Source organism: Corvus hawaiiensis, chromosome 2, assembly GCF_020740725.1.
Source record: "Corvus hawaiiensis isolate bCorHaw1 chromosome 2, bCorHaw1.pri.cur, whole genome shotgun sequence".
NCBI classification, from domain to species: Eukaryota; Metazoa; Chordata; class Aves; order Passeriformes; family Corvidae; genus Corvus; species Corvus hawaiiensis.
Window position 1 is genome coordinate 90,378,402 of NC_063214.1, and position 27,748 is coordinate 90,406,149.

At 39.4% G+C, this 27,748-nt stretch overlaps 1 protein-coding gene across 2 annotated transcripts in view; it reads right to left on the reverse strand.

The window, feature by feature from the left end:
- GABRG3 (gamma-aminobutyric acid type A receptor subunit gamma3) overlaps positions 1-24,931 on the reverse strand; it is a 309,768-nt gene extending 284,837 nt beyond the window's left edge. For both annotated transcript variants that reach the window (XM_048324965.1, XM_048324956.1), the window contains exons 1-3: positions 24,745-24,931; positions 21,404-21,552; positions 8,287-8,354 (exon numbers count right to left, since the gene is read on the reverse strand). In XM_048324965.1, the coding sequence (XP_048180922.1) occupies positions 8,287-8,354; positions 21,404-21,552; positions 24,745-24,797 (270 nt within the window). In that variant the 5' untranslated portion in view covers positions 24,798-24,931. The remainder of the gene's footprint in view (positions 1-8,286; positions 8,355-21,403; positions 21,553-24,744) is intronic.
- Between the last annotated feature and the right edge of the window lie 2,817 nt (positions 24,932-27,748).

Here is a 27,748-nt window from a genome sequence, read left to right on the forward strand (position 1 = left end):
AAAGCAGACATAAAAGAAGACTGCGGAGGAAAGAACTTTGAGGAAGAAAGCTATGAAAACGTATAAAGAACCTAGAATATCGATATTTTTGACCACATGAAAAACCCTTTTCCAGACCAAGAAAGCAATAAATTAGGACAACTTTGATTTAAAAAGAGGAAAGTATACTGTGTTAGCAAAAGCATGGAAGTGCTGGGATACAGATACAACCCTGCAGGCTGTGGACATTTTTCATTGCAGAAACCAAGCATTTGTATTATTCTTCAGTTCTGTATAGTCATTCAGCAGAAATACCTTGTCTGTACCAGAAAAAAGCATATCTGAGAGTACTTAAGAGTCAAGGGACACCATGTTCACTAAAAAAGCTTGAAGGGAAATGTAATACAATTCTCTAAACCTTATTTTTCAGCAATCTGACAAAAAAGGAAATTATGTATAATTAGATGGATGACAAGTTCTCTTCTTAAAAAAAAAGAGTAAGGTAGGGAGGTTCTTCTGGGTTTTGCTCATTGCAACAATGGTGTGGAATATGCCGATCATTGCTCTGATATTCAAATGATGCTGATGAGTATTCATTCTTTACAAACCAAAAAATCTTACAGAAAGCTGAAGATGACTCTGTGACCCAAGAACAGTTTATAACCCTGTATTCACTTACTTCTTCCTAACTACCAAGCACATTTATAATGCTGCTGGAATTGCTCTATGGATGCTGTGATGGCTAGGTCTACATTCCCAGAGAGTTATACCATGAAGTCTTCCAATAACTTGTCATTAGTACATCTCTATTACTTACAGAACAAATCAACAACATCCATTTGCTTCCTGAATAAATCCATCATTGAAAGAACTAAGGAAGACCAAACTCTCAAAACCATGGTTTAAATTAGGTCAATATCGTTCAGGAATCCAATAAACAGGTCGACACAAAAGTAATTACTCTTTCATGGAGCAATCATGGAAAGCTGAAAGTCTAAAACAAAGTTGATAAACACTTGACCACTCAAAAATGAAATTGATTTAGACCAAGAGATTGTCAATTTACCCTAAAGTAGTTCAATACCCTACACAGAAATTTAGTCATAGTTTTTCTAAACTTACTTTCCCAAATGTTGGCGATAAAGAACGTGAAGCTATGAACAAGAAGGGCAACTACTTTCTAAAGGAACTTTAACACTGAGTACACTAATTCTAAAGCCTAAGGCCTGCAGGCCCAAAAAAGAGGTTATTGAAGTGGGCGAAATCGAGCTTTAGAAACTGGAGCTAGGCTGGAAAGGAGTTTCTTACCACTTTTTGTATGAAGGCTAATACACTACCTCAAAGAGAAGGTACGTGTTAGATGTTGTCACACTGTTTATCTATGGAAAAAAACATTTAGCCTAGCTGCTCTTCAAATCTTAATACCCACTACTGAGCAGATGAGACATTTAATTTTCCTATCTTACTGAAATTAAACTGCTCATTTGTCATACACCTTTTTGAGACAACGCTAAGGCTAAGTCCATCCATACTTGACAATCTGCTTGAATTCTGATAAGACAGAGCAGCAGACAGAAGACCAGTCCATTACCAAAGATTTGTGACAGAATCTATCATTCCTCCAAGAAGCGAACTGGATTTCGTGCCAGTGAGGTAAATTATGGCAGTATGTATCTTACCGCTACACATCACAGCACAAGCTTCATTGCAGAAAAGTGAACATTATTCTAGTCCATCCCATTGCACCTCAAACAAGGGCAACATAAGGCCTTTATCCAAGTCTGTATCTCCCAGGCCCTGTTTTAGTCACACAAAGTGAAGCCCTAGAGATGATCAAATCTAGAAGCTGCCAAGGTGATATGTGACAAATTCAATCCATGTTCCCTTTTCCCCCTCAACTTCCTCTTTTCCAGTCAGTTTCACTTTTGAAATTATATGAGCCTCTCAAATCATCACTGGTGGAACAGAAGCCACAGATAGATTCAAGTTTCATTTTGTTACTACTACCTCCCAGAAACATTTTTATAGTGAGGCACTGACTGCCAGAGCTTAAGACAACAAGAATGAGCCTGTACACGAGGTGATTTTGATTTATCAGAAAAAAATCCATTCATCTTAAAAGTTTTCTATAATGCATACATATTTTTTATCAAGAGAGATCCAAACTTGATGACAGTATATAAATATGCTCTAGAAACAAGCACAGTAACCTAATCATAATCTAGCAAAATGTTCAAGTGTATGATTAGTATCTTAGTTGTCATAAACAAACAGACCTCAGACTAAAATTTAGTCCAGTACATGAGTGTTCTCTTAGGTCACAGAGCAAAAACGGTGCTTGTAGAATTTGCAGGGAAAGATACAAATACCCCAAGGTGTTCCATTATTTCAGTGATTATCTGAACCCATCAACTGGAAAACTCACACTCAGAAATAACTGAAACCATCTCCCTACACAATTGCTTTATAAATAGATTAGGTAGTGAGATAAGATAGTGAGATACAGTTAGAAAAACACACTTCAAGTTAACAGTGAGCAAGGCATCAGTCTCGTGCCCAAACAGTGACTTGCACTATCTTTGAGAACATGCCCATAAAGGAAATACTTGGGGGTATTTCACGGTGGGCAGAAAATGGGATGAAATCTGGCTATAAAGTAGCTTTGCCCTATTATGGAAAGATTCACCAGGCTATGTTTCTATAATTGCAGATGTTCCAACAATAATTTTAACTATCAAGCAAATAGACAAACACTTAAAGCATGCAAGAAATACAGGCTTAATTGTAAGCTTTGAACAGTATTTTAGACAAGTCTCCAGATCAAGACTATGCTTTTAGATATCTATATTGTCTAGTGGAGAAGCAAAACAAGCATGTGGGGACTTTGAAACTTAAGTTCAAAGAAGTCTACCAATACATTAAGGGGTAAAATAGTGTAAAAATTGCTTTTATCTTAGAACACTTAACTGAACAAATGGGAAATATAGTACCCATAAAGATATTTGACATAGCCTAGAGAGTGGACACAAAAGAATGTAGTGATGAAATACATAAAAGAAACACTCTGAATTGCCATTTAAAAATACTTGAGAATAAAGAGATGACCGTATATCCAGCATATAACCAATTACTATTTTTATGGACAGGTAAGTACAGTTTATAAGGTTGCTTCTCACACTCTCTTCAACTTACTTTCTGTACAGCTGTGTTAAAATGAGATTCCAGTTGCAAAAACCACACAGGTGTCAAATTTTTCCTTCAATTGTAATTTGTGCTGCAGCCTCAGATTCTTGTAGCTACTCAGTTAACCCTGTATCTGTGAACGCACAAATACACAGGTTTTGATGCCATCGAGGTTTAATAGTCTATGTAATTTTACCGTGTTTACCTTTCTGTCCCACAAAACTACTTCTGGGAGATTTTTTCTTCCCCACTAGTTACCAATTTGTATATTAGTCTCTTTCCCTTTTCTATTCTTTTATTGACAAGCCAGTATTGCTTATCTGTAGAAAACCAGGCTACAGTAAGCCACGCTAAGACTGATGCCATGATGATTTTTGCCTTTTCTTTTATGCCCCTTTTATACCTTTTTATAACTTCTGTATTCCTAGTGTTTTTTTAGCCTACATTCTTGGACTTGTTTGTCAAGCTAGGAGATTAACATTTTAAAAGCTTCGTAGTTAGGGATCAGAATGCCCCAGACCCCAAGGTCCTCTCCAGAACACATTCTATAAACTAAGATAGAACCATCCAGGGGAAGGCTCCTTGGGGAGGGAGGCTCATTTAAGCCTCTCATTGGGGAATTTTTGATAGATATGCTAATTAGTAAGACCTATAATGTTATACTTGATCTATTGTGGGTGAGCATTGCGGTGTGCACTGAAGTGCATTTGACCTGGACGTAGTGCACCTAAGGATCCTTAAAATAAATACTGAAGTAAAACCCCTTTTTCTCTTCTAACCATGTTTGATTCTCGATTTCAAGACCAGGAAAAGGCATCGAGACTATGTTTTATAAGGCAATTTATAAACCTTTACAGCTATTGACAAGAACAGGAGGGTTGACAAAAAATGGATGATGGATTTTAATGAAAGATCATATGCTTCCTGGACACCATTTGGAATGGAAAGTACTTAAAAAAAAAATACTAAACAAGGACAGATATACAAAACTGAGTGATATGGAATTCATACATCTAGTCTACAATATAAAGCATGGGGAAAAAATAAAAAAAAAAGATTGCAAATGAATCCGAAAATTAAAAAAATTAATTAAAAGAACTCATTTAGAAGATCCATAAGATTCGCTAATATAGGGGAAGAGTGTTCATTATGATTACAGATATAACAAAGTTTTTCAATAAGAAAAGGTTGAATTAAAATCTTCTATCCTACAATCCAAGGTCTCTAATGACACTGTACCTTGAAATGGCAAATTGTAGATTTCTTTAACTTACTTTATTAAGTGATAAAAACCAAGACAAAGAGATAAAATGTGCATATAGGAGCATATAATTTGGCTCATAGCATCCATTTGTCATTTACTTTTAAATAAACCAGTTTTTGTATCCTTTAAATGAGTCTAAGCTCACATCTTATTATGTTTTTGATAAAGGACAGGCATCAAGATATTTATACTTACGATGGCTTTTATTTATTAAAAAGACACCCTAAAATTTATGAATGGGCATTCATGCATCTTGGAATCTTAAATTTCAAAATACTCATGTATAACATCAATAATTTCTACCATTTCATAACATCATGCCATAACTCAAAAAGCTGAAATTACTTCTTTAAAGCTACTGCCACTTGCAACCAGTTCATGATTCAGCCTGTTTTTCCTTGTCTGTTACTACACAATACCTACTTCTTCATATCAGGTCTTTTAAAACCATGACCCAAAGAAGTCTTCCATGTCACAGACAATGGAATAATCACCTCTGTCTATTCAGAAAACAAATCTCTATTGTCTTCATAAAGATATTTCAATGATGGGTCTCTAATAGAAGAGAAACCACATTACTCTTTCACAATCCTGTTGGTTTGATTTTTTTCTGGAAATCTTCAGGTTTATAATAGACATATTGAAAGTACCTAGAAAATGAGTCACTGATACAACTTTTAGGGGAAGTGGCAGAAACTGTCCACAAAAATTACAGAATGCAGGGTTAGCCATATATTCCTGTGGATTATGCCATCATTGTCACAGAACACTACCTCTCCCTTGACTTGAAGCCTTTCTGAAGGGGTTCCCAACATTTCATCCCCTTGTGGCATTTACAGACTCAGTATAAAAGGATTCATTCTTTCTTGTAGTCACATAAAATTCATCTGAGATTAACTTTGTTACAAGTAGGTGTCTGATAGCAACTTTTTCCTGACTGTTAAAGAAACAGATATTAATATTCATAGTCAAGTCTAACCATAATTACAATAGTTAATGACATCTGAAAAGCTTTGCTCTACAAAATTGGCTAGAACATTCAGCTGAACACCCATTGAAAAAATATCTTAAAGAAAATTATTTCCTAGGTTTCACCCACTAGATGAAAATCACTGATGAAATCTGATCAGAAAATATACATGCGGAGTTTGATCTCTAGAGAAGCTCCACATGATTTTCGCTCAGAAGTGCTGCAGACTAAGAAAAAAGTAATTGAGCCAACGTCTAAGTTTGGAAGTACACAGCAGGAAAGTCTGCCTTGTACGTGTTGATCTCACTCTTGAAATAGAAGAGATGAAAATCAATGCAATCATCAATCTTTTTGCTCAATCAACCACCACCTTACCGAATTGCCTGGACAGAACAGCTCAACTTTTAATAATAATTTAGGGGAGAAAAGTTTAAAGTTCCTGTCCTGTTGAGAAAAGAGTATAGATGGATTCTACCAAGAATCGCCTTTTATTTTCTCTTGAAATGGGATTTTCATGCACATTCCTGTCCCTTTTAAATTTCAGTTATATGACAGGTATCAGACTGAAGATGGTTCCTTCCTTCCTCTTCCTTGGACACAGATAATTTCCAGCTACTGTTTCTGCTCAGCTCTTTGTGTACCCGTGCTTCAGTGGTTCACAGTCTACATGAAAAACTGCTTACTTAAATAAATTATTATTTTTAATTCCAAAAAGTCTTTGGTTTTTTTCTTCCAGTAGACCAAATCAGGGCTACTGAATACTGTAGCCAAACAGCTGAAATAACACAAGTGGGGGGGAAAAGAAGCTTCTCAATCACTTGTGCCATTGGAAAGACAAGCCATCACACAGCACAGTGGCTTGCAGGTTTGTGAGGAGGACTTGCCCTCTTCACTGTAAATTTGAGACTGCAAGATCATTGCTGCTCTCTTATGTATGTTTGGACAAACTCCAAAGTAACAGAACAGAAATTGAGCTTTTGGACAAAGGTTTGCTACATTTGAGTGCCTAATGTCAATCTCCTCTATTGGTAATTAGATTTGAGAACAGAAATAAAGTTCAAAAGTACCAAGCTAGTTCAGACTCAGTTTCAGTGGGATATACTGTCCACAAGCACATCTGAAATAAGGTCCATTTCTATTCAAAAGTTTAAATATAGCTTTAAGCAGTCTTGAGTTCTTAAAACTTCAGATATCTAAATTTTATATTTCATCATTTTATTTATCATTCTGCCCTTACATCTTACACATATTTTTCTTCAGCTGTGACCAAGAAATATCTCAATGCCATGCACTCATTAACTACCCTAACAAGACCATTTACTATAAGAGATACAGTATGCATTTTTAAAACTGGTATTTTGGTACATCTATCTATCTTGGTGCCATAGTGTATCTTGAACTCAAAGTTAACACATAAATAAGACCCTGCTACAATAATCTTCCAAAACCCACTGATTGCTCCTATTAATTTTTCCTTCTTTCTACCTGAAGTAGTTTTGATCAAATGCTTTCTTAGTATTCCACATACATTTCCAGCACCCCAAAATTCTACTTACAAACTAATTCAGAAAGGCAAAGAGCAAAAACACATTGCCCTATTGCTTTTGAACAGAGTACCCATTCCTAGAGTAAATGGAAACCAGAGGACCTTCCAATAAATTGTTCTCTGGAGAAGTTGTTCTGGTAGACCATCAGGGAAGGGCAAGATAATTAGCTATTTATTAGTTCAAGAATGGAGCAGGTACTCCCATTGTTTGACATTCAGTGCTTGACATGAAATACCAATCAACACATTTCACAGTCATTGAATATGATGCCAAGTTGTTCACAGCACATAATTTGTTCTGTGTTTACTTGCCAGATTTTCCATTGCCAGGGTGCATAGGAGTCTCTGGCCACCTTATATTTGATATGCTGCAATGATTTGCCTTCTTTCATGCTTATAGGCAAAACCAAAGAATAAGGCTGAACAACCAGACCACCTTTTAAACCCAGGAGCTTTTCTTCCAAAACTACAAAAGATACATGCAATGCATTCATTATATTCTTACAGGAACATTGTACATGGCAGCCTTTGCATGGCCTTGAGAAAAAGAGCCATTGCTTTGAAGAGGTTATTTTAAGATCTTTAAGTACAGTAAGATATTAACAAGTCCTCCATTTCCAAGTTGTATTAAGAAAAAAATCAACCTAATTTAAGAAGAGGAATAATATGATGAATCCAAACTGGGAAGTTGCACAAGCAGCCACAGCTATCCATAACCCTATAGCTACATAAACATTCAGCTTGCTTTCTAAATCTGAATATGTTGCTGCAGAACTGAGGAAAGACCTAGAGTTAAGACCATAACAACTGACCAGCCATAGGTTTATTATTGCCACACTATCACACTGTCTCTTTCAGTTTCTCCTGCCTTTACATATGCAGTACAGCTAGGTATAACTTCTTCAAAATTATACTTAGGGGGTCAAGATTGTTGGTAACTCAATGAAAGAAAAGTAACCACTGAAGAGATGTTGAATTCCAAATAAATATGCTGTTATTATTTTCATTAACTCCACATTATGAAGCTCTGTATATTTGATTGGCTCTTGAAACAACAGCTCGAGTTTTCTTGAAAATAGCTTCATTTCATACTTTTTTTCCTAAGATGGTTATTTTACCATTGAAGATCTACCAGCATTTTTCGATAGACAACATAGAGCATAATATTGCTTGTAGGTTTGTTCTTCTCTTGATGAGACACAAAAACCAGAATTATAGCTGAAAATAGGACTAAATCAGAATCAAAACAGCTTATCACAGTGGTATTTACTGTCTTTTTCAAAAGCTAGTATTGATGCCAAGACCACCAATCCAGATAAAAATCTTTGTTAACAAGTCACTTACCATATTTATTGATGATACAGGACCAATGCTGTTGACATAAATGTCAACATCAATAACTGTTGGTTTTACTGTGGAGAAAAAAAAAATATTATTTTGCAGACAATATAAATAATCACTTTAAATACTTTCTTCCCCAATAACCAAAAGGTGTTTTTTCAGAACTGAGAAATATGGATTATGTATTTTTAGGAAGACATGGTTCTATTACTTCTACCCAACAAAAAAATTGCCATAAATTAAAACCTGTACCACTTCGTTATCATGATTCCCATTTGTCTCAGCAGCAATTTGTTAAAGAAACTTTCAGTGCTAGGCAGGTAGCTCAAAGTCAAAAGATGTCTGCCAAGAAAGCATAAATAATTCAGCATACTACTTTTTCCCTTTGCCTCAACATGCAGGTCCTTTAGCCTGTTTGTTCCACATCAAAACAATCTTCTTTCCAGATTTTTGCTTCTCATCAGCCCTGAAATCATCCTAACTTAGAGTAAAATCTCTATGAAATCTGATTAGCTAAACCTAAGCAACTCTTCTTTCAATTTAGACTCATTCCCTTCAGCCCACATTGCCTTTTCACTCTTTCATCCAAAGGCTTTTGAATTTGATTTGGCTTAGTCAATGCACATTTCTCACAACATCTTCCATGTTTTCAGACTTCCAGGACTTAATAAGCCAAGAAAAGCTTGGTACTCCTTTCTTTTGCTGAGGCCACTAGGATTTCTCTTTCTTTCAGCATCTTTGGTGTCAGGGTACCTGCTGGACCTTATTGAGCTACCTCTTATTGGTGACATAACCTAACTCTAAAATAATGCCACTCTTACACTGAAGACAAATTAATTTTTTTACTTATATTGCCTTTCTTCCAAACCCACGGGGTTCAGCTCTAAATTGAGATCTAAATTAGTGGTTTACTTTCTCCAGGGTTAGCTGACTCAAAACTAAGTATAAAGTATAAATGCTGTTTTAACCTGCATAGTGAGAAATTATGCAAACTTGCCCCTGGTAAGCCAACAGCTTCTGTTGGACATCTTTCTTTCCCATAGAAGCACCTTCTCTTCTACATGGTTTTCAAAAATCTCCAGAGAGTATTCAAATCACTGAAGTTTGGGAACTGTGCTGGACTTGGTTTTCTTTCACTAACCCCCAAGCCTCCTAGAATGAGGAAATGCAGACATATCAGCCATTCAAAACTCAGAAAGCTTTCCTCTGGAAAGCTACTGAGCAGAGAAGTGAGGAACAGTTAAACACTGTTGGAAGCTTATCTCTCATAAGTATCAGTCAATTGGTCTAAAGCCATCTAATTGGCACAAAGCTGAAAATAGACAGGAATCTTCACATGTAAAGATGAATGTTTTTTGCCTGCATCCCCCAAATTTCAGACTATCAATGAGGTGCCAAGTGGTTTTAAAGTACTTGAAAATTTAGACGGTTATGAAAAAAAAAAAAAAAAAATTGGCATACTGGCTTGTCCTGTAAGACTTTGGTATGTACACATCTTTAGGAAGGCTATATCCCCTGTTGCAAAAAACAGACATTAAACTGGGTACAAGCAGTGGTTAAAGATTATAACCATTCTCTCCAATTCATTAAGTAACTTACTTAATATAACTAATTAATAAGCTACTTAATATAACATACTTCTTGACTGCATATGGTCAGAACATCCAGGATTATTTAAGGTCATGGTTTCACACTGTCTGAAGTACTGGCTGATAAACTCAGATCTCCCCTTCAGCAAAAGAAAATGTGAATTCAGCTGAACAAGCTCAGCTGATTAAAGCAATTCTAATTGTACCCAGCTCATAACTAAATAGGAGTCTAGCAGCTTCTGGTAATGAGTTGCCTCAAAATGCAGTAATAAATGTCATTACACAGGAATTGGTAATAGCGAGGAACTAAAGCTAGCTCTTCCACCAGAATAGCATACATGGAATAAAGAGCTCTTATCTTTACAGGGTTTGTGCACATGTCTAGCTGGAAGTTCAAGGCTAAGGAGATCTGGTGAACATTAATGGCACTAGACTAAACTATGCAAATTGACATGCAGTTGAATCTTGGCAGGACCAGGGACAAAATTCAGGACCAGAAAATGGTGTTTGAAATCTGGTTTTGTTTAATCATTGTAGCCAAGTATATAAATAGAATATGCGGTGATAATTTTTCCTGAATGTGCTGGACCAAATTCTCTTACAGTGTAAAAAAATATTAAGCATTGCTTATTAATGCTAAAGAGAATTTTATCTTACTCTTAAAAAAATAGAGTAAAAGTCTAACCTTGAAACAGAACACTAAACAACAGTCACTTCTTCTATCAGATGTTCCCAGTGAAATTCAAATTGAAAATAAATAATTAAAAAAATACAGGTAAGCTATTATACTTGTACAAATAATAATAAAAAAAAAGAATTGAAAGTTTCTTTGAATTATTTTATTTTCCTAGGAAGAGGTAGAAAATACAATTGTAATTTGATTGTATGATAAATATGTGTTCAGGTTTTAAAAGAAAAGATAGAAGAGTGTAGTTCTTGTTGCATGAGGTCTTTCATGGATATAAACACACACAAACATACAAAGGATTATCAGGTATAAATTTTAAATTTGTTATCATAAGTTTTTAATTCAAAATACCAATTCAAAAGATTTTAAGACTATTTCCTCCAAATGCATTATGAAAAAGGAACTAACTGAGTCTTAAAGTTATCGTGTCTTATTAGAAAGAACTCACTCTAAATAAATAAACTGAGTTTCATGGAAAGACGTAAATAGCTACAGTATCAGGAAGGTTGGACCAGATGACCCACGGTGTTCCCTTCCAACCATTCTGTGATTCTTCAATTTCAATGCCCGCTCAGGGTTTTGTATACTGCATGCATTTGTGAACACTCAGTTCATGAAGGAATTCAAGCCACACATGGAGTTGTCGAGCTGCAGATGGAGCTTTTTTTCTTTCATTACAAAAGTCCTCACAGTGTTGTTGACAGAACAACAGAAATGTTAATACCTCACTAAAAGCTGACTATAAGATTAAAAATGGATACTCAGCTTCAGTACTGTTTTGATATTAGCATAAACCCAAGATATTTCTAAAGAGCTGTCAGAAACTTAGAAAAATTACTGGCAGAACCATGTGTATACAACATGCAAGAGAGCAATTAAAGGTTGTCAACAAATGTACCAGCCTTCTCAAAGTTCTCTGAGTTATTACCTAATATATGGTAGTAACTTTCCCTAAAAGACAATGTAAGCACATCATGTGTAAGCAGTGTTACACTGCTACACAGTGCTACCTAAGGTAAGATAGCTGCTTATCACAGTCATTTAATCTTCAAACATTCTGGTTTTATTCAAGGAGGGGATTTACAAAACCAGTCAAAACATTTTTAAACAAAACTAAGGCCATCTGATCCAAATGCCCTGCTTTGAGACAGACAGAGTTTATATTCCAGTCAGCTTTGTAACTATCACATTGCAAAGACACTACCAACAAGTAGTGCCTACAAACTTCAGACAGTTCAAAACTTCTGGCCACGGGAGTCAGGAGCTCAACACTGCCTCCAAAGCTCACTTACAAAGACAGGGGAACACCTAGACAGGGCAAAGCTTTGTCGGCACAACGAGACACAGAAACAGCTAGAATAATGCCCTCATCCTAAATACACATTCAGGACAACTATAGGATTCATCTAGTCCAGATTTATGGATTTACACTGGTGAAAAAAACAGTACCTGAGTTTGAATCCATTTTAATCGTGGATTAAAATCCATTAAGATGTTACTGTTGGGCATATGTGAGTTGATCGTGTGTATAAAAAGCTCAACAGAAATCAGGACAATTTTAAAAGACCCTTGAGTAAATCAAAAGAGGGAAGGTTATACAATTTCATGTCAGGTAGGGAAAAAAATCTGAAAAAAGTTCCTGTTATTTTATTATGCTTATTTACTACTCCAAATTATCCTGTCCTTTTAAAATATTTCTTAATTTTTGATAGATCTCCACTATTCAGAACTGATGCTTATTTAATGAATGAAAACACTTTTCTTCCTTCAGAAAGCTTCCTCCACATTTGAAGTCAGTCCAAACAGCACTAATGTTCCTGCACAAATCATAAATATTTAGAAATATTTTTTAAATTTGAATCTTGAGAAATATTTTTTACAAGCTCAATTAAACAGAGTATATCTTACTGAGCTCTCATATATTTTAAAATAAAATTATTTTTTGCCGAGAGTTAATCTTTCTTACATTGTTCAACCAACTCCCAGGTTTATTCTGGTTTTACCCAACACAAGAGTGGTAAAAAATGTTATAGATCAATACATACACATTTAGAGAAGCAAAGTAACTAGAACTAGATTTTCAGAAGGCACACAACCACATAAAAAACACAATATGATCTCTGTTCCGGAACTACACAGCCATTTGAATTTGGCCCAAATTTCACAAGACTTCTGAACAAGATCGGCTCTGCAATAATGAGATTTTTTTTTGATATTGCTCTAAAATTATATTCTACATTCTTTCATTACCACATAAATTGTTATTTTTAAATTGGGACAAAGCTGTAATAAATCATTACACAGTTATTGGTAACTGTAATAGTAGTGATTATAGTGTTAATTTTTACTTTGCATTAGTGATAATGACTATTCCTATTTTCCTACATGACCTTATAGGCAACATTTATTTACCTAGATATTCCTATTAAAAAAAAAAAATGCTAAAACATCTCCATTTAACAACAAATTACCACATTTGAAGAAAGACCTGGTAACAGGAAGTGTTATGTCACCATCCCTGAAGGTTTTTAAAAGATGAGTGGATGTGGCACTTAAGGACATACTTTATTGGTGGATTTAGCAGTGTTAGGTTAAGGGCTGGACTCAAAAATTTAAGAATATTTTCCAACCTAAATTATTCGATGATTCTCTTCTATGATGCTATGAAGATATAAGTGAGGAAAATTAAGAACCCTCATTCTTCCTGCATGGAAGAGAATGAACTTGAAAATAGATAGATGTCAAAGCCCTCCACTTGCTACAGACACAGAAACTCTGATAGAAATGTCATCCCTATGTTTTAGGTTCAAACTACCAAAACAGAACTGCAAACGAAAACCAAAAGAAAGAAAGTTTGGATTAAAGCAGTACCAGGATGAGAACATAGTCCTCTGAAAACAGTATTTTTCCCCATGCTGGGTTTGGTTGTCACTTCGTCCAGGAGTGTGAATGACAGTGTGCACATAAATGGACTCCCTCAATTAACTACAAATCACTTTTATTCTTCATTTCCCACCATCACTATCAATCAATCTTCAGTACTTTCATCCTTCATTTACCATTCCCTAATGCACAAGCTATAATTTTTCAAGTATTATGTTGTAGAATGAAAACTCTAGATCTTAATGGTTAGGCTTGTTTTTCAATCAATCCCTACAGTTTCAATTTTTGTTTTACTTATATTCATCAGTGGGGAGAGTTCCTGTGGGATATCATAAGACTGAACAATAATAGAATTTTTTTCTGCAAAGTCTAGCAAGCTAGCAAACAAGGTCTGGATGAACAATAACGGTCATAAGAAAACTATACAGATGCAAAAATGAGCAACAATATTTAAAATAATATGTGCAGAACATAATATGTCCCTGTTTAAAGATGACAGAACAATTAGTTTGTGCCATGACCTCAAAATGGCAACTGTAACACTGAACATCTTTGCAGTTTACAAATACTTCCTAAGAAACCTCTTTAATGCCAGAATAGTCTGGGTAATCTGAGAAGGAAGGGGAGAGAAGAAAAGGATTTTCTTATGTAATTCGTACCTCAGGCTTTCCCTGACTCTTACCTAACTTTCAACTCAGTGGCATCCAGAAAGTTTGTATGCTATACTCCCAAGATCCTCTCAGATTAAAAAATATGATTGTGAAGCTATAGAAAAGAAGAGAGAATAAGAACTAGCAGCTTCTATATTTAGTTTTGTGTGTGACAGTTAAGACTAAGTTTGGCAAACATTAACTGTCAACCAAACTTTCCTACCTACAATGCTATTCAAGAAAAATATTCTATCTCTGTATGTATCAAGCCATTTCAGAAAAAAATCACTGTCAGGAAATAAAACTCTAAATAAAAGTTATCTGTGTACATTAATTATTTACATTCACAAAGAGAAGGTTGTATTTTAAGGGAGCTTGCTGTTCAGTAATTGGGTAAAAGGCCTCTTCCTCCAACACACAAGAAGTACTTTTTTTCAACCCAACAGACTGCACACAAGACATAAATATTGCAAAGATACAAGTGGCTTCTTAGAAATTACACAAAGGAGCATTTTATGTATGCAAAGAACTGTATTACCTGGGATAAATTATTGGCGGTAAATTATGGGCTAAATTCAGAAAAACAGTGTTTGAATACTAAAATATTTCTATACATTGAAGTACTGGAAATTTTAAATTAAAGCGTTGCTTTCCAGTGTTTGACTTAAATCAAGTGATCTAAACAACAACAACAAAAAAAAAGGAACGAAAAAGGAAAATAACCAAAACTCTTTAATAATTGGAAAAATGAAGCTGGGTTGCTTGGTGTTTTTTGAGATTTTTAAGCAGAAACATTAAATTGGAGGCCTTCAGGCTCATTGCATTGGACTAAAATTTCATTACTTATACTTTCAGTATGACACATTAAAATTTTACCTGGGAAAAGGATGAATAAAAAGTAGGATGTTTCCCCTGAGGGTTGAAAAGCTGTGAACCAAAGCAGGTCAGATAGCCAAGTCAGAAATTCCCCTGTACTCAGTCCATGATTAAGTGATTAGAAGAGCAGAATTCAGGCATGAAGAAAGCTCATTGTCAAGATCCTGTCCTAATCAGAGCTGCTCCCACGCTAGATTTTGAAGGAGTCTATGTTTAATGCACTGGACCAGCACCAAACAAAGACTATGTGCAAACAACCTATTTGTTTATGTAATCTTTCAAAACTCAAACGTATCACAAACATCTCAAACGGGCATTTTGGAGTGTTCATAGAGTAGTTTACCCCTAGCTTGCAACATGTCCAACGCTGCAAAAGAAAGGATCAGTTCATGAAAATGGTAGAGAATTAGAACTCCTGCAGAATCAGAAGAAATCCCTTCTATCATCCCACCTAGAACAGAGATCGCGTTCTCATTTTCATTGAACAGCAACCCTTTCCTCAGGAATATTCCTCTTCTTGAGGATTTCTAGTTAGATGGCTAAATCAGAACAAAAGTCTCTGAAATGAAGACAATCCACTTCTACCCCACCAAAAAAGAAGAAAAAGAGATGTATCAGTGAGAACAATGAAAGCAGTCCTGTCTTTTAAGTTATGATTTTTTATTCACTTTATTCAGCCCTGTTTCCTAACTAGGTCTCAGCCACAGCACTCTGTGTCCTCAACAACAGGTTATTCAAGTTTATTCTTCCATATAAATCTAAATTAGACTAATCTCTACAATCTTCTGCAGTGCCCAGTACTACAGAAGTTGGATCCAGGACTATGGCTTTCCCCTCTGGAGCGCCGCTGTCATACAAACAGAATTTACCCCATCTCTCCTTCCCATGTGCTCTACCTTTACACACAAGTTGGCTTTCCAGGTACAACTATCTGTGATCAATCCTGAAGCAATGAATGTCTATCTCACTACTTTATGTTAAAATATGCCTGACACTGTCTTGCAGGCCAGCACAAAAAAGACTTACAGCAGAAAGTAGTAATTTGACCTTGCATGACACTTCACAGCTTTCTACGATCTGGAAAATATTTTGATCTGTCAGGCAATATGCAACCCTCCGTCACCACATATGGGGAAACCTAGCTGGAGTTAATTTAAAGAGGATCAGGTGTGGCAATCAGCAGCTGGCAAAAATAACTTGATAGCCTCTGTGGTAATCACCTGTGGTGCACTTCAGGGTTCCTTTCTTTGTGGCATGGTAGGAAAGCAGGTCAGACAGGAGAAAGGTTGTGATACTGCTTCAGAACTCAAGATTTTCAATAGAATTGCTCCTGGAAAAGGGCACATCCTTTAAAGGCGACAGAGTTGTTCCCTATCAACCAACAGATTTGCTCCTTGTATACACTGAGAAACTGGTTAAATTAGTTACAGAGAAAACTTTTAACTGCTTTAAAAGAGAACTGCTGTTAATGCTCCCAAGCAGCACAGTAAAGCACATCAGACAGAGCTTATCCTTCTGTGCTTGCTGATTCAAATGAGCCCATCTATTTGTACCAGCTACACTTCTACAAGCCTACTCAGGGTAGTGAGAGCTGCACAGCAGTTTCTGAGATTGCTCTAATCTTCAGAAATATGGCTTATGGTTACAAAGATACTGGAGGAGTAAAGAAAACCAGAATGACTCTCAGGACAACTAGAACTGGTGGAGTCAGGATATTAAATATTCCAAAGTGAATTTATTTGAGGTTATAAATACATAATAAACACAGATGACCACCAGAGGCTGCAGGGATCAAATAATTTTAGAGGATCCAAGAGGAAACCATGAGTTACTGCAAAGTAATTGGGAAAAAAAAAAAAAAGAAGAAGGAACGAAAAGCAGACATTAGTGTTGAAAACACCTCAGAACACAGACTGGAGAAGTTTTCTTCAGCATATACAGTTCAGAGGCTCCCTTAATATAACGAGACATTTGACAAACAGAGGATGCAAACATGCAGTACAAATTGCCTTACTACACTGCCATTCAAAGCCTAATCTAGGGTGAGACTTTTTCCGTCCCACTACTAATGGCACATTTCAGAAACCTCTCACATACTAACTTTTTGATGGGTAAGGTAACTTTCACAATGAAAGAAAAAAATAGCATATTAGTTTCCACACATAAGCTCCCTCAGGGAATGTGACTGGCAAACCTTCCACTTTGTTACAAATTTTCTGTCTAAGACAAATTATATTCCATATGAAGTTGAAATTAAAACCATGTAGGGTTCTGAAGGTAGCTTTTCTTTTCCAGAACTTTGCTGTGGTCTAAGCTGTCCATCAAGGAAGGTGAGAGGGAAGATTTCTTTAAAGTAAACTGACTTTGAAAGAAGTATGTTTTGCCATTTGGCATTTAATTTAACTGTGTCTTGCTTCATTGTTGGGTTTTCTTTTGATTGTTTGGTGGGTTTTTAGTTGTGATTTAAATTTTAGATCTGCCAATCAAAAAAAAAAAAAAGAGCAATTTCAAAAATCTGGTTTATCACTAGAACATAAATGAAACTGAGATTTTCTAGCTGCAAATATCATCATTCTATTCTGTGCCCTGTTGGTTTTCCTAATATTTCTTTTTTCATTGTATTAATGAAGAGGAAGTAAAATTTCAGGGCCAGAACTTGGTCCTACTAAATGTCAGGATTTAAATCAATGTGACATGAAGGGGGAAAAAGCACATTTGCAGGGTAGCAAGTCTTACTGCACATAGAAAATGATGCATATCCATTGAACAGGTCTTCACTTCAAAGCACTTTGAAACAAAACAAGAACACCTGCCTATGGAAGAGATGTTAAGACCTTCATAGTTCTGAATTGGTTTACTTTTTTCTAGGATTGGTGCCTTTCATACCACGCAACAGATCTGAGTATCTCAGATCTATAATTGTAGCTGGTAAAAAAATAGGTGAAAAGATGCTTTACATCATAAAACACTTTTCTTTTTGATCTAATCAGTACACTGTTATTAGCTGTTCAGTATGAAGTGCTTTCTTTTCTTTCTTTTTTTTTTTTTTCAATTCAAAAAGGCGTGTATTTTTTGTGGTATAATGGAAACTTTCCAGATGCCACCAATAAAATAAAAACCCTCAAAAGCCATTATATTTATGGAGACAAGAACTCTGCCAAGTGTGTGGCCACAGGGGATGCAGTCAGTCATTCCCCTGCTGGTAGAACACTGCTTTGTTTCCAAAGATCAAAGGCCTCTTTTACTGAGACAGGTCCTGTTAAGGTATCACTTTGCTAATAGCTTTCACAGGTTAAATGTTTTGCCTAATATTTAGGTTGTTCAATCCACTCTTTAAAAATACTGGCTTGGAACCTTGCAGGTGATGCCTGAACTGCTGAGTGTAGATTGTGCGTATGATCTGAGCAACAGTTATTTACATGGAAGTTGAGGCCAAGTATAGGCCAGGATAAGGAAAAAAAAAAATAAAAAGTCCTAGCTTTGCATACCAGCAGTGACCCACACACTCTTTACAATGGTTTAGATGTGCTTGGGTGACAGAGGAGGAAAGAGGGTAGCTAAGTGCTCACAGTTTACTGATGGCTGTACTGCTGGCCTGGAGGAGACGTGATTGCTGAAGAAGTGAGTGCCCACAGAATGGCAAAAGGGCACTCAGAATATGCCTGTACCAGGTAGGACTGATATATACCTGAGCTAGACAAAATATCATTGCCCTGAGAAAGATGAAAAACCACAGAGAAGTCACTGCCTGTGCCAGCATGCACTTCAATATGTTTTATTTGCCACAGTCTTCTCCTTCTCTCCATGATTTTTGGTTGCAAAAGTGTTTTCCCAAGTGATCTAAAACCTGCTATCCTAACCTTTGAAAGTGCAAAGTATTTTCTAGGCCTTTCTGAATGCATTCAGAACAAAGACCATTTCCTCAGGACAATTGCTAAAGCTGTTAGAAATAGTGGATTTGCAATAAAGGATTCAAAAACTGCGTGAAGAGTAGTGTGACATGAAATTATGAGTGTCCCTGTCCTGTGGGTCAGAGAATTTGCTTCCCAGCAGTACCATGCAAACATAAAGGCCCTAGTGAGTAGGTGACTGTATATTAGTCCTGGATTTAACCCTCATTACTGGCTGAACTTCTGCTTGATTCTGAGAATTACTTCTCGCTTCTTCTACTGGTTCATTCCGTGCTTCCTCAATTTCCAAAACATGCATTTTCTCATTGTATGCTCTATGTTACCTGGTTCACTACCTTTTTTTCCTGGTGCTCTAGCTGGTATGTATTATGCTTTAAAGTATTTGTATTAATACTGAGACCTTCAGGGCAGGAAGACTGCTCTGTTGCCAGAACATATCAACCACCCTGTTTGGAGGATAACCATCTCCCAGACAGAAAAGAAGATGTGCCTGTGTGTGGGGCACCAGCCAGCAATTGAGGGAAGTTATATGTAATGCCTGATTCTCTAGCATTCCCCTTGTGTTCTCCTTGCCAAATGTGACAGCTCCTCAACTTCAAAAGGGCAATGTTATTTATCTGCATCAAAGGTAGGAGAGGTGCAAAGAGGGACCAGGGACCGAAGCAGAGATGAACTAACTTCTGTAGCATTTGAACAACGCTCAGCTCAAGTTCTGAAATAGCCAGATTGTTATCAAAGAGAAAAATGGCCTAGGACCAAGATGCTTGATAGAAATAGATGTAGTTGAGAACTGTAAAATCTGTTTGATATATGAGGAGCTGTGTAATTTGACTCCTTTCTCTAAAACAGGATTTCTGAAATGTTGTGGAGAGACAAAAGGAATTATTTTGATAACAATGACTTCCCAGTGATGTAAGAGATGTCTGACCTGTACTGATTTTATGGCAACTGACAGGGGGACTTTGAATGATTACTTTGCCCCACATAAGCATAATGTAATTCACTCTGCCTTAAGTCCATGATCTGAGGACACAGTGTACAAAATAAATAAAAAAATTTGTCTGAGACTGTCTTCCAGATGTTGATATGGGTGGTAAAGTGCATTAAAGCACTTCTCCATCAGATATTAAAGATAGATAAGTCCAGTATGACAATCTAAGTAGAGAGAGATAATTGTCACTTTCTGACAAAAACAGACACATCTATCAAATATGATCTTTGTAAATACTATGGAAAATCAAAGTAATAGCTATGAAAAAGAACCAAACAGCAATTTTCTTTAATACCACAGGATAGGCTTTTTTTCTGCAACTGTTGCATTATTGTGTAGCTATGAGACACTAATAATTGTAATGACAAATACATACAGATGGCTCTTACTTCCCTCTAAACTGATCCAAGGACTGAACTAGGATCGCCTAGAAAGTGTATGAATACACATGCCATTAGAAAACAAGTTTCACTTACAGTCTTACTTAGGAATTCTCTCTCTAACCTCTGCAAATATTTAGGAAAACCAAATTATATTAAGTGATTTTTTTTTAGTATTACCAATTCTCAGTTCATTCTGAAGCACATGCAAGGTACAGTAAATATAAATGAAAAATTCTCTCTGATTTCTGTCATATAAACTTCCTGTGAACAAACTGAGCAGGAGTTGTGCTACTGCCATTATGCTCTAGGGGTGTAAACCAGGAAAAAAGGGTGTAACTAAAATAAGTGGAGCATTAAAAATAAAAAACAAAACCAACAAAAAAATCCCCAACAGAAACAAAACAAACCATCACACACCAAAAAAAAAAACAAAAAAACAAAAAAACCAAACAACAACCCCCCCACAACTGGTTTGAAACCTCATTACACAAATTAGAACAAAAAAAAAAATAGCTCAAGGTACCTTGATATGCAGGTATCTACTGGCTCTTTTCTAAATTTTATACTCATATGTAGTACTACTGACCACAAGACACTTCGATTCTATAAGATTTCTTTTGGAGATGTCTGCTGGTTTGTGAAAGATCATCTCTGGAGTTGCCCTATACACAGGCAAATCCTGTTGCCTTCTTCTCAGCATTAAGGAACGTAACTTTCATGATCATATTTTATGCCTGTGATTAGAAAGAAAAAAGGTGCACACTCTTCTCTTGCTGTGTCCTACTTTTTGTTTTTAATATGCTGAGGGTTTTTTCTCTTCTCAGAGTGTGAGATTTTCAGCATGGACTGGATGACAAGAGATAAGTATGTTCCTTCCTCTGCCAAAGATCTGCTGCATGCTTAACAACTAGCCCTTCCATATCCCTACACAAACTCTGTACAAACAAACCAGATTTTAGGACCCTAAGCTACGGCCAGACTTCCTCGTGAGAATTAGCATTTTTAAAATACTGACTTGGAAATTAACTTCAGCCAATAAAATTTAATCTCCACTTTCCCAGATATTTGTGCACACTTCCAGAATATAGCAACATGTCTTCTCTGCACCCGCAGAAGCATATCCTCACTTGTGCAGAAAGAAGTACTTACTTCCAATATCTGGCCGCAGCTTTTTGTCATACTCTCTCAACAGCTTGTTTAGTATGAGAGTCACATCTGTGTCCTGTGTTTTTGGAGCTAAAACCCATTTTTGGTTAGTTGTTCCATCTTCATATTCATCCTCTTCAACCTTTGTAGAGCTGCAAAACAAATGAAACAAATAGATGTTATTATACATAATTAAAATATGACATTCTGCATAAAGCTCCACACTCATCTGAAGAAGTTTCAGGTATATCCCCTGGCTTTGAATCTACTCAGCCTTAGGCTGGTTTTGCAACAGGATGTTCCCATCAACAATTGTTGAGTATCTGTGGATAGGTCATGATTGACAATTGTTTAGAAATTGTCTTCTGAAAGTCTCCTCAAAAAGTTATACTCTAGGAGATAATGTAGCTAACAGAGTAGTATTTTATATCCTGTATTTTAATGAACCTACTCTGACTAGTTTACAATATACTTTTACAAGGAGCGAACATCTGCAGTATTATTTTATTAATACATCAAGACAACTGATTCATCTCTTGCACAAAGGCTAATAAGAGTATTAAAAATTCAGATCTGTTAATGCTTCCTGATCATTTTATCCTATTAATAAATTATTATATTCTCAGTGCCTGAATTTCAGAGTTTAATGTATTATGAGGCTTAGAATTAAGAGCTCACTCCTTAAATTTGAGATGGATTATCACAAGCACACAAATACATTGCATAAATTAATCTGAATTTCCCTGCAGCTTTAATAACTTTTTTTAAAAAACAGTACTACACCAAGAGTTGCAACTTATTTCCTTTATAGGTGGATTATGTTTCTTTTAAGGGTATATTAATACAAAGGTGGTGAAACTACAGTTTGGCCAGAAAACACAGCTAGAGCTATTTTCACATAAGACTAATTTCATTTGTGCAGCTTTTTGTGCACAGACTTTAAAATGTTGATTTGAAGATGTATCTTTTGGTATCTTAGAAACCAAATCTCTTTGATGCCTCTCACAGGAGAAAATCTATGACAGTTAGACTGAGATGAAGTTATCAGGAGAAAAGATAACCTCAGTAGTGGAACCTATGGCAGGAATCATGTGTTGTTTCAACCTGCAATTGCCATATGGGATATGATGTCATTTTGCAACATTTTTACATAAATGTCAGTAATTATGTGAGGCACAAAGCAGTGGAGGATGAGAGGCACCAGCCTTGCTTGTTCACAGGATGTGCTACACACATCAGTGCAACTTTCTTTCTCTCCTTCTCCTTTTCTCCATAATGACACAAGAGTGTCTTTTAAAATACCTCAGATATCTAGAAGACTTGATAGACACTCTATGTGAACATAAAAAAAAACCTGATACAAATATAAAAATTTCATCATAGAGCATCGTCAACTCTCACATTGCTCAAAAACCACTATTTGAGAATTTAATGAACTTTAAACCGAAACTGCTCTACAGCCAATACATCCCTAAGGATTAACCATGAATCACTTAACACGACCTCACAATTTGCAATTGCTCTAGGCACAATTTCTATATAAAAATAATTTTTAAACCTAGACCCTGAGGATTTTCTACAGAGAACTCATATAACTGAGTTGTAAAAGTAGAGAAAACTTAGACGAAGTTTTGAATAGACAACCACTACTTCTCTGTTATTGAGCTGTATTTTCTAAAAACATTTTTTATATATATAATTCACCCAATAAGCATTAAAAAAACTCAAGAGGATTTTGGGAGTCGGTTTTTTTTTATCAGATTCATGACAAGCCCTGTGTTTTAATACTGCTGTTGCAGAACCATTCTCAAAGGAGGCATCATCTCCAAACATACATGATTGCTATTTCCAAGCTGAAACTCTGCAGTGGTGCTGAATTGCTGATAGCAAAGAAGGACAAATCATATGTCTTTTTCTGCTGCAGCCACCACAACTTTACCACCTGTAAATGAGAACTGAGTTCAGGTAGTATCATGACTCCCATTTCAGGGAGATGCTGCTTTAAATAAGTCACTAACAAGAGTCTAACTAAGGACTGGCAGACCTTTTAGATCCCCTCACTCTAGCAGCTTCTTTCCTAGAAAATACCTCCAAATCATTTAAATCCCTACCTATCTTCTAGATTAAGTTTGGAGGTGGGAGAGGTTTCACAGTGGATCAGACTAATACACTAGACACATATTTTTCAAGCTTTTTTTGCTTTCTCCCTTAAGAAGTTATTATTTAACTTCCATTGCTTGCCTCTACACAGTTAATCTCCTTCAAGGTACTTGAGGTTGCACTTTTCATCTGTAACCCTATTGGTGACTGCTAATTCCTATCATATTCCTGCAGTCCAGAGAAACAACTACAGAATGATGGCAAGCCAGTCTTAAACTGGGAAGGAAGAAAGGCACACACCTTCCCCCAACTCTTCACGGGCCACTAGTTTTGATTCTGCAAGGAGACAGAGAAGAGACTGTGCATAAAATGCAAGGGAAGAAATCTAGAAAAGTCTGAGAGGTTGTCAGGAAAGGGTGTATTTCCTGCAATAGGTGTATTCCACACTTGCTGTGGAGGCTGGCATTAAGCATTCTCTAGCATCTGTGGGGATTTAGGAGATAGACACCACTCAGGTGTGGGGCAGGCTGCCAGGGAGGGGAGTGGAAGGTCTCTGAGCATGCCTGTAGCCTGGTTGGTGGTGGTTCCTACAGGGGGGAGCTGAGCTGACCCCTTTGCCTGGTTTATGCAATGAAGGTGTACGACAGACTCAGACAACCAAAAGGACCGAAGTCCAAAAGGTCAGGGCTGAAGCTGCCGGCTGTGCCTCTCTGGCCTCTTAAGAGTGGATACCTGAGCCCCACCGGGGAGACCCTTCCCGGCCCTGAGGCGGGGACCAGGGGTTCACGCATCCCGCGACTCACCCTGTCCCTCCTCACGCCGGCCCCGCCCGCGGAGCCCCCGGGGGTGGCGCGGAGGGAAGCCGGGGCCACCAGGGGAGCCCGGGCAGTTCCAGTCGCCGTCCCACCTGGTGCCAGCAGCCGCCGGAGGGCGAAACTTTCTGCCGGGCCGGCTCAGGGACAGGGCCCTCACGGGCGACCTCCGGCTTCACGTGGGGCTGGGAAGGGACAGCAGCGGTGCCACCGCCCCGGGCGCACCGCGAAGCCAGGCGGGTCCCGGGATGGGAGCGGGGTAAACCGTGTTTGGGAATAGAGCCCCGGCACGGCTCGGGAGAGATGGGGAGAGCCCGCTGTTCTTCCTGGGTGCCGAATATTGTGCAAACTCCAGCAAACGGGACTTCAGCCGTCCAGCCCCAGTGCAGAGAGGAGAGGGGCTGGAGGGAGGCGAGGGGAGCGCAGACTTACCAGGCGTGGAACACTGAGAGGAGGAAGAAAACCGGCAGGAGCTTAGTGGACATGGTCCGGACAGCGCTGGCCAGGTGAGAGGTGCGGCAGGATGAAGGAAACGTTGCAGAATGTTCACATGGAAGGGAGAATGAGGCAGTGAGGTGAAGGTCTAAGCCTCTCCTCCTCCGTATTCTCAGCTTTATACCCTGAAGAAAACACTCTGTTCCACAACGCCCCGAGAAGGGAGGGGGGAGGCGAGAGTGAAAAGAAAAAAAAAGAAGAAGCGGGACGAGGGGAAAATCCCCAGCAGAGAGGCTGCCAAGGCCAGGTATAAATCAGGCTCCGCGGGCTGACAGGTGTTCAGCGGGCACCGAGCTGCGGCGCTCCCCTTTGCTGGCAGCCAGTTGCCGGGCGCAGCGGCGCGGCCTCGCTCGCTGCCCGGGCTGGCGCTGGCCGTGCCCCCGGGCGGTGCACAGCGCGGAGCAGCCCGGGCCCCGCCGGGCCGCGGGTGCCGCGGGGCGGGCCGGGCCGGGCCGGGCCGGGCCGGGCGGGGGGCGGGCTGGGGCGGGGGGAAGGGGCGCACCTTGCCCCCCCCCGCGGAGCGCCTGCCCGCAGCCAGCCCCGCAGCGCGGCACCGGAGCGCTGCCGGGGACCGCCCCGCATCGGAGAGCACCTCGTCCCCGCTCCCTGCCCAACAGGTACCCGCCTCGCAGGCAACTGGAGGAGCCGGGAAGTGAACCCTGCCCCCGCCCCAGCGGGCGCACACACACGCACACAAGAGAGGGGGAGCAGCAAACCCGGCAGCCGCAGTCAGCCAGCAGCCGGGACTTCTCCCCGACATCACCAGCCCGATGCCCCAGAAGGGGCGGCCGGTGCAAGGATCCCCCCGCTGTTTTGCGGGATGCCCTCACGCCCAAAGCCCGCAATCACTTGCCGAAAGCCCCCCCACCGCCCGGAACTGGAGATGCTCTCTTCAGACGGAGGGAGAGGGATCGGGCGCTGGTCTCGGGGTGATCGGAGCGGCGGGGATCCCGATGTACACACAGGCGCAGATCTATGTAATCGATGTGGCTACTTACACGGACAGATAGACAAACGCAACGCAGTGTGTTTCTATATGCTTCTGTATCTAGGGGGATGTATGCAGAAGTTTGCATGCACTGTACGAATGCATTGATACACATTTATATGCACAAGGTATGCCAGAAAAATGTATACACGTAGAAGAGGTCTACACGATCCTGTAGACCAGTTTACATGGACTTCTGTGTATATTGTGAACTTTAGAGTAAATCAGGTTTTTCTGCTGTGAGAACTCGGAAATGAGACAACAGTCAAGTGTATTCAGGGCAAAAACAGTTTGGGTTTGGATAACTTTTGTCTTTCTACTACACTAGGAACAGCACAGATGTGATTTTTAGGGACTTCAATTCTCTTCAGGTGTGTGGAGCTTTGCCCTGGGCATCAGGGTAATTGGAATATTCCCCTTTGTTTTCAAAATGGGAAATGACAAAATTTCACTTACATAGTGGTAATTTGAAAACAAAAAACTCTGGCAGAGGTACAGCGAGTCACCGCTTTCCTGTAATTAGAAATTTCGGGAATATAAATCTGTTTCCTTTTCCCTTAGACATAATTTCCATGCTCTGGGGGAGTCGTTTTTAATTGTGACATTACATTAAAAAAATTCTGCTGGAAGATGCAATCTTGCTTTTAGAATTACTCCTACATGATGCCTAGAAGAGTTGGCTGTAGGGAGTTCTGTTCCCGATGTTAATTTTTGAAGGAACGACCCAGCTTAAGGAAAATCCGTTGTGAGCCAGGGAATTAATTCTCAGTTATTCACTTTAGGGTTTTTTTTTCAATCTTTCGGGTTTTGTTGGGTTTTTTATATCCACCCCAAGCGCCTCTTTACTAGATTATACCGCAGTTCTTTCGTGTTTACTTTGGCTAATTGCAGTTACCGTGACTTGCTGATAATGAATTGTTACAAGGCTTGTGCTCTTTTCCGCCACCTGCAGAGAAATGCGGGTGGAATCCAGGCCGCCTGCTGACCTGAGAAAATGAGGAAGGGAACGGACGGCGAAAGCTTGCGGGTTGCCTGGATTTCACCAGGAATAGCTATGCTGACGGTCAAGCAGCACCCCCGATGGGCTGATGTGAAGTTTGCGGGAACACGGGCGCTGTGGGGCGGGCGGGAGGGGGGATGGGGCCAACAGGGGAGCGGCCGTCTCTCAGCGACCCGAGAAAGTCCCGCAGGCGCCGGTGAGTCCCGGCGGCACGGGGCTCCGGCACCGCCGCTCGGCGACAGCTTGCAGGCACTTGAAGGTTTCCTTAAGGCTGCTGATTATGCAAACACCATTTGGGGCTCCGAGGTCGCGGTTCCCACGTCCCAGCTCGCAGCGCCCGCGCGTTTGGAAAGCAAGGGCGGGAAGCGCCCGTCACGCAAGGAGGGGTCTCCCCTGCACTGGCCATATAGAAAAATGTGTGTATGCACACACACACTCAATTTGAATAAATAAAAGCTTAGCCCGGCCTCGGAGCCCAGCAGCGCGGACAGCTGGAGTGACGCCGCAGCATCGGAGAAGGGTCCGAGCTCTCCCGGGCCGGGGGAGTTCGCTTTGCCGGCAGCGGGAGGGGGCGGCTTGGGGCTGCCGTGCCTCTGCCACCGCCCGGGTGGGCGGCAGGAGTGAGCCAAATGGTAGGTGGCAGAAAAGACCCGGAGGAGAGACACCCCGGCGGCGATTTTCGAAGAGAAATGGCGAGCGCAGGTCCAGCTCCGCATCCCAGCTCTCGGCGGCCCTGCTCCGCGGAGACCCCCGGGCGGCAGGGGAGGGGGCCGGGGGTGGCTTCCCTGCAGCGGCGGCTCCGTCCGGCGCCGCGCCGCCCCTTCCCCGCCCGCCAGCCCCATCCCGCCCTCACCGCATCCTGCCGCGGTGGCGGGATCCTCTGGCGGCGGCGACGGGAAGCGCGAGGGATCGGGCCGGGTCCCCCACCCCGCGCTGCCTCCAGCCGGCGGCAG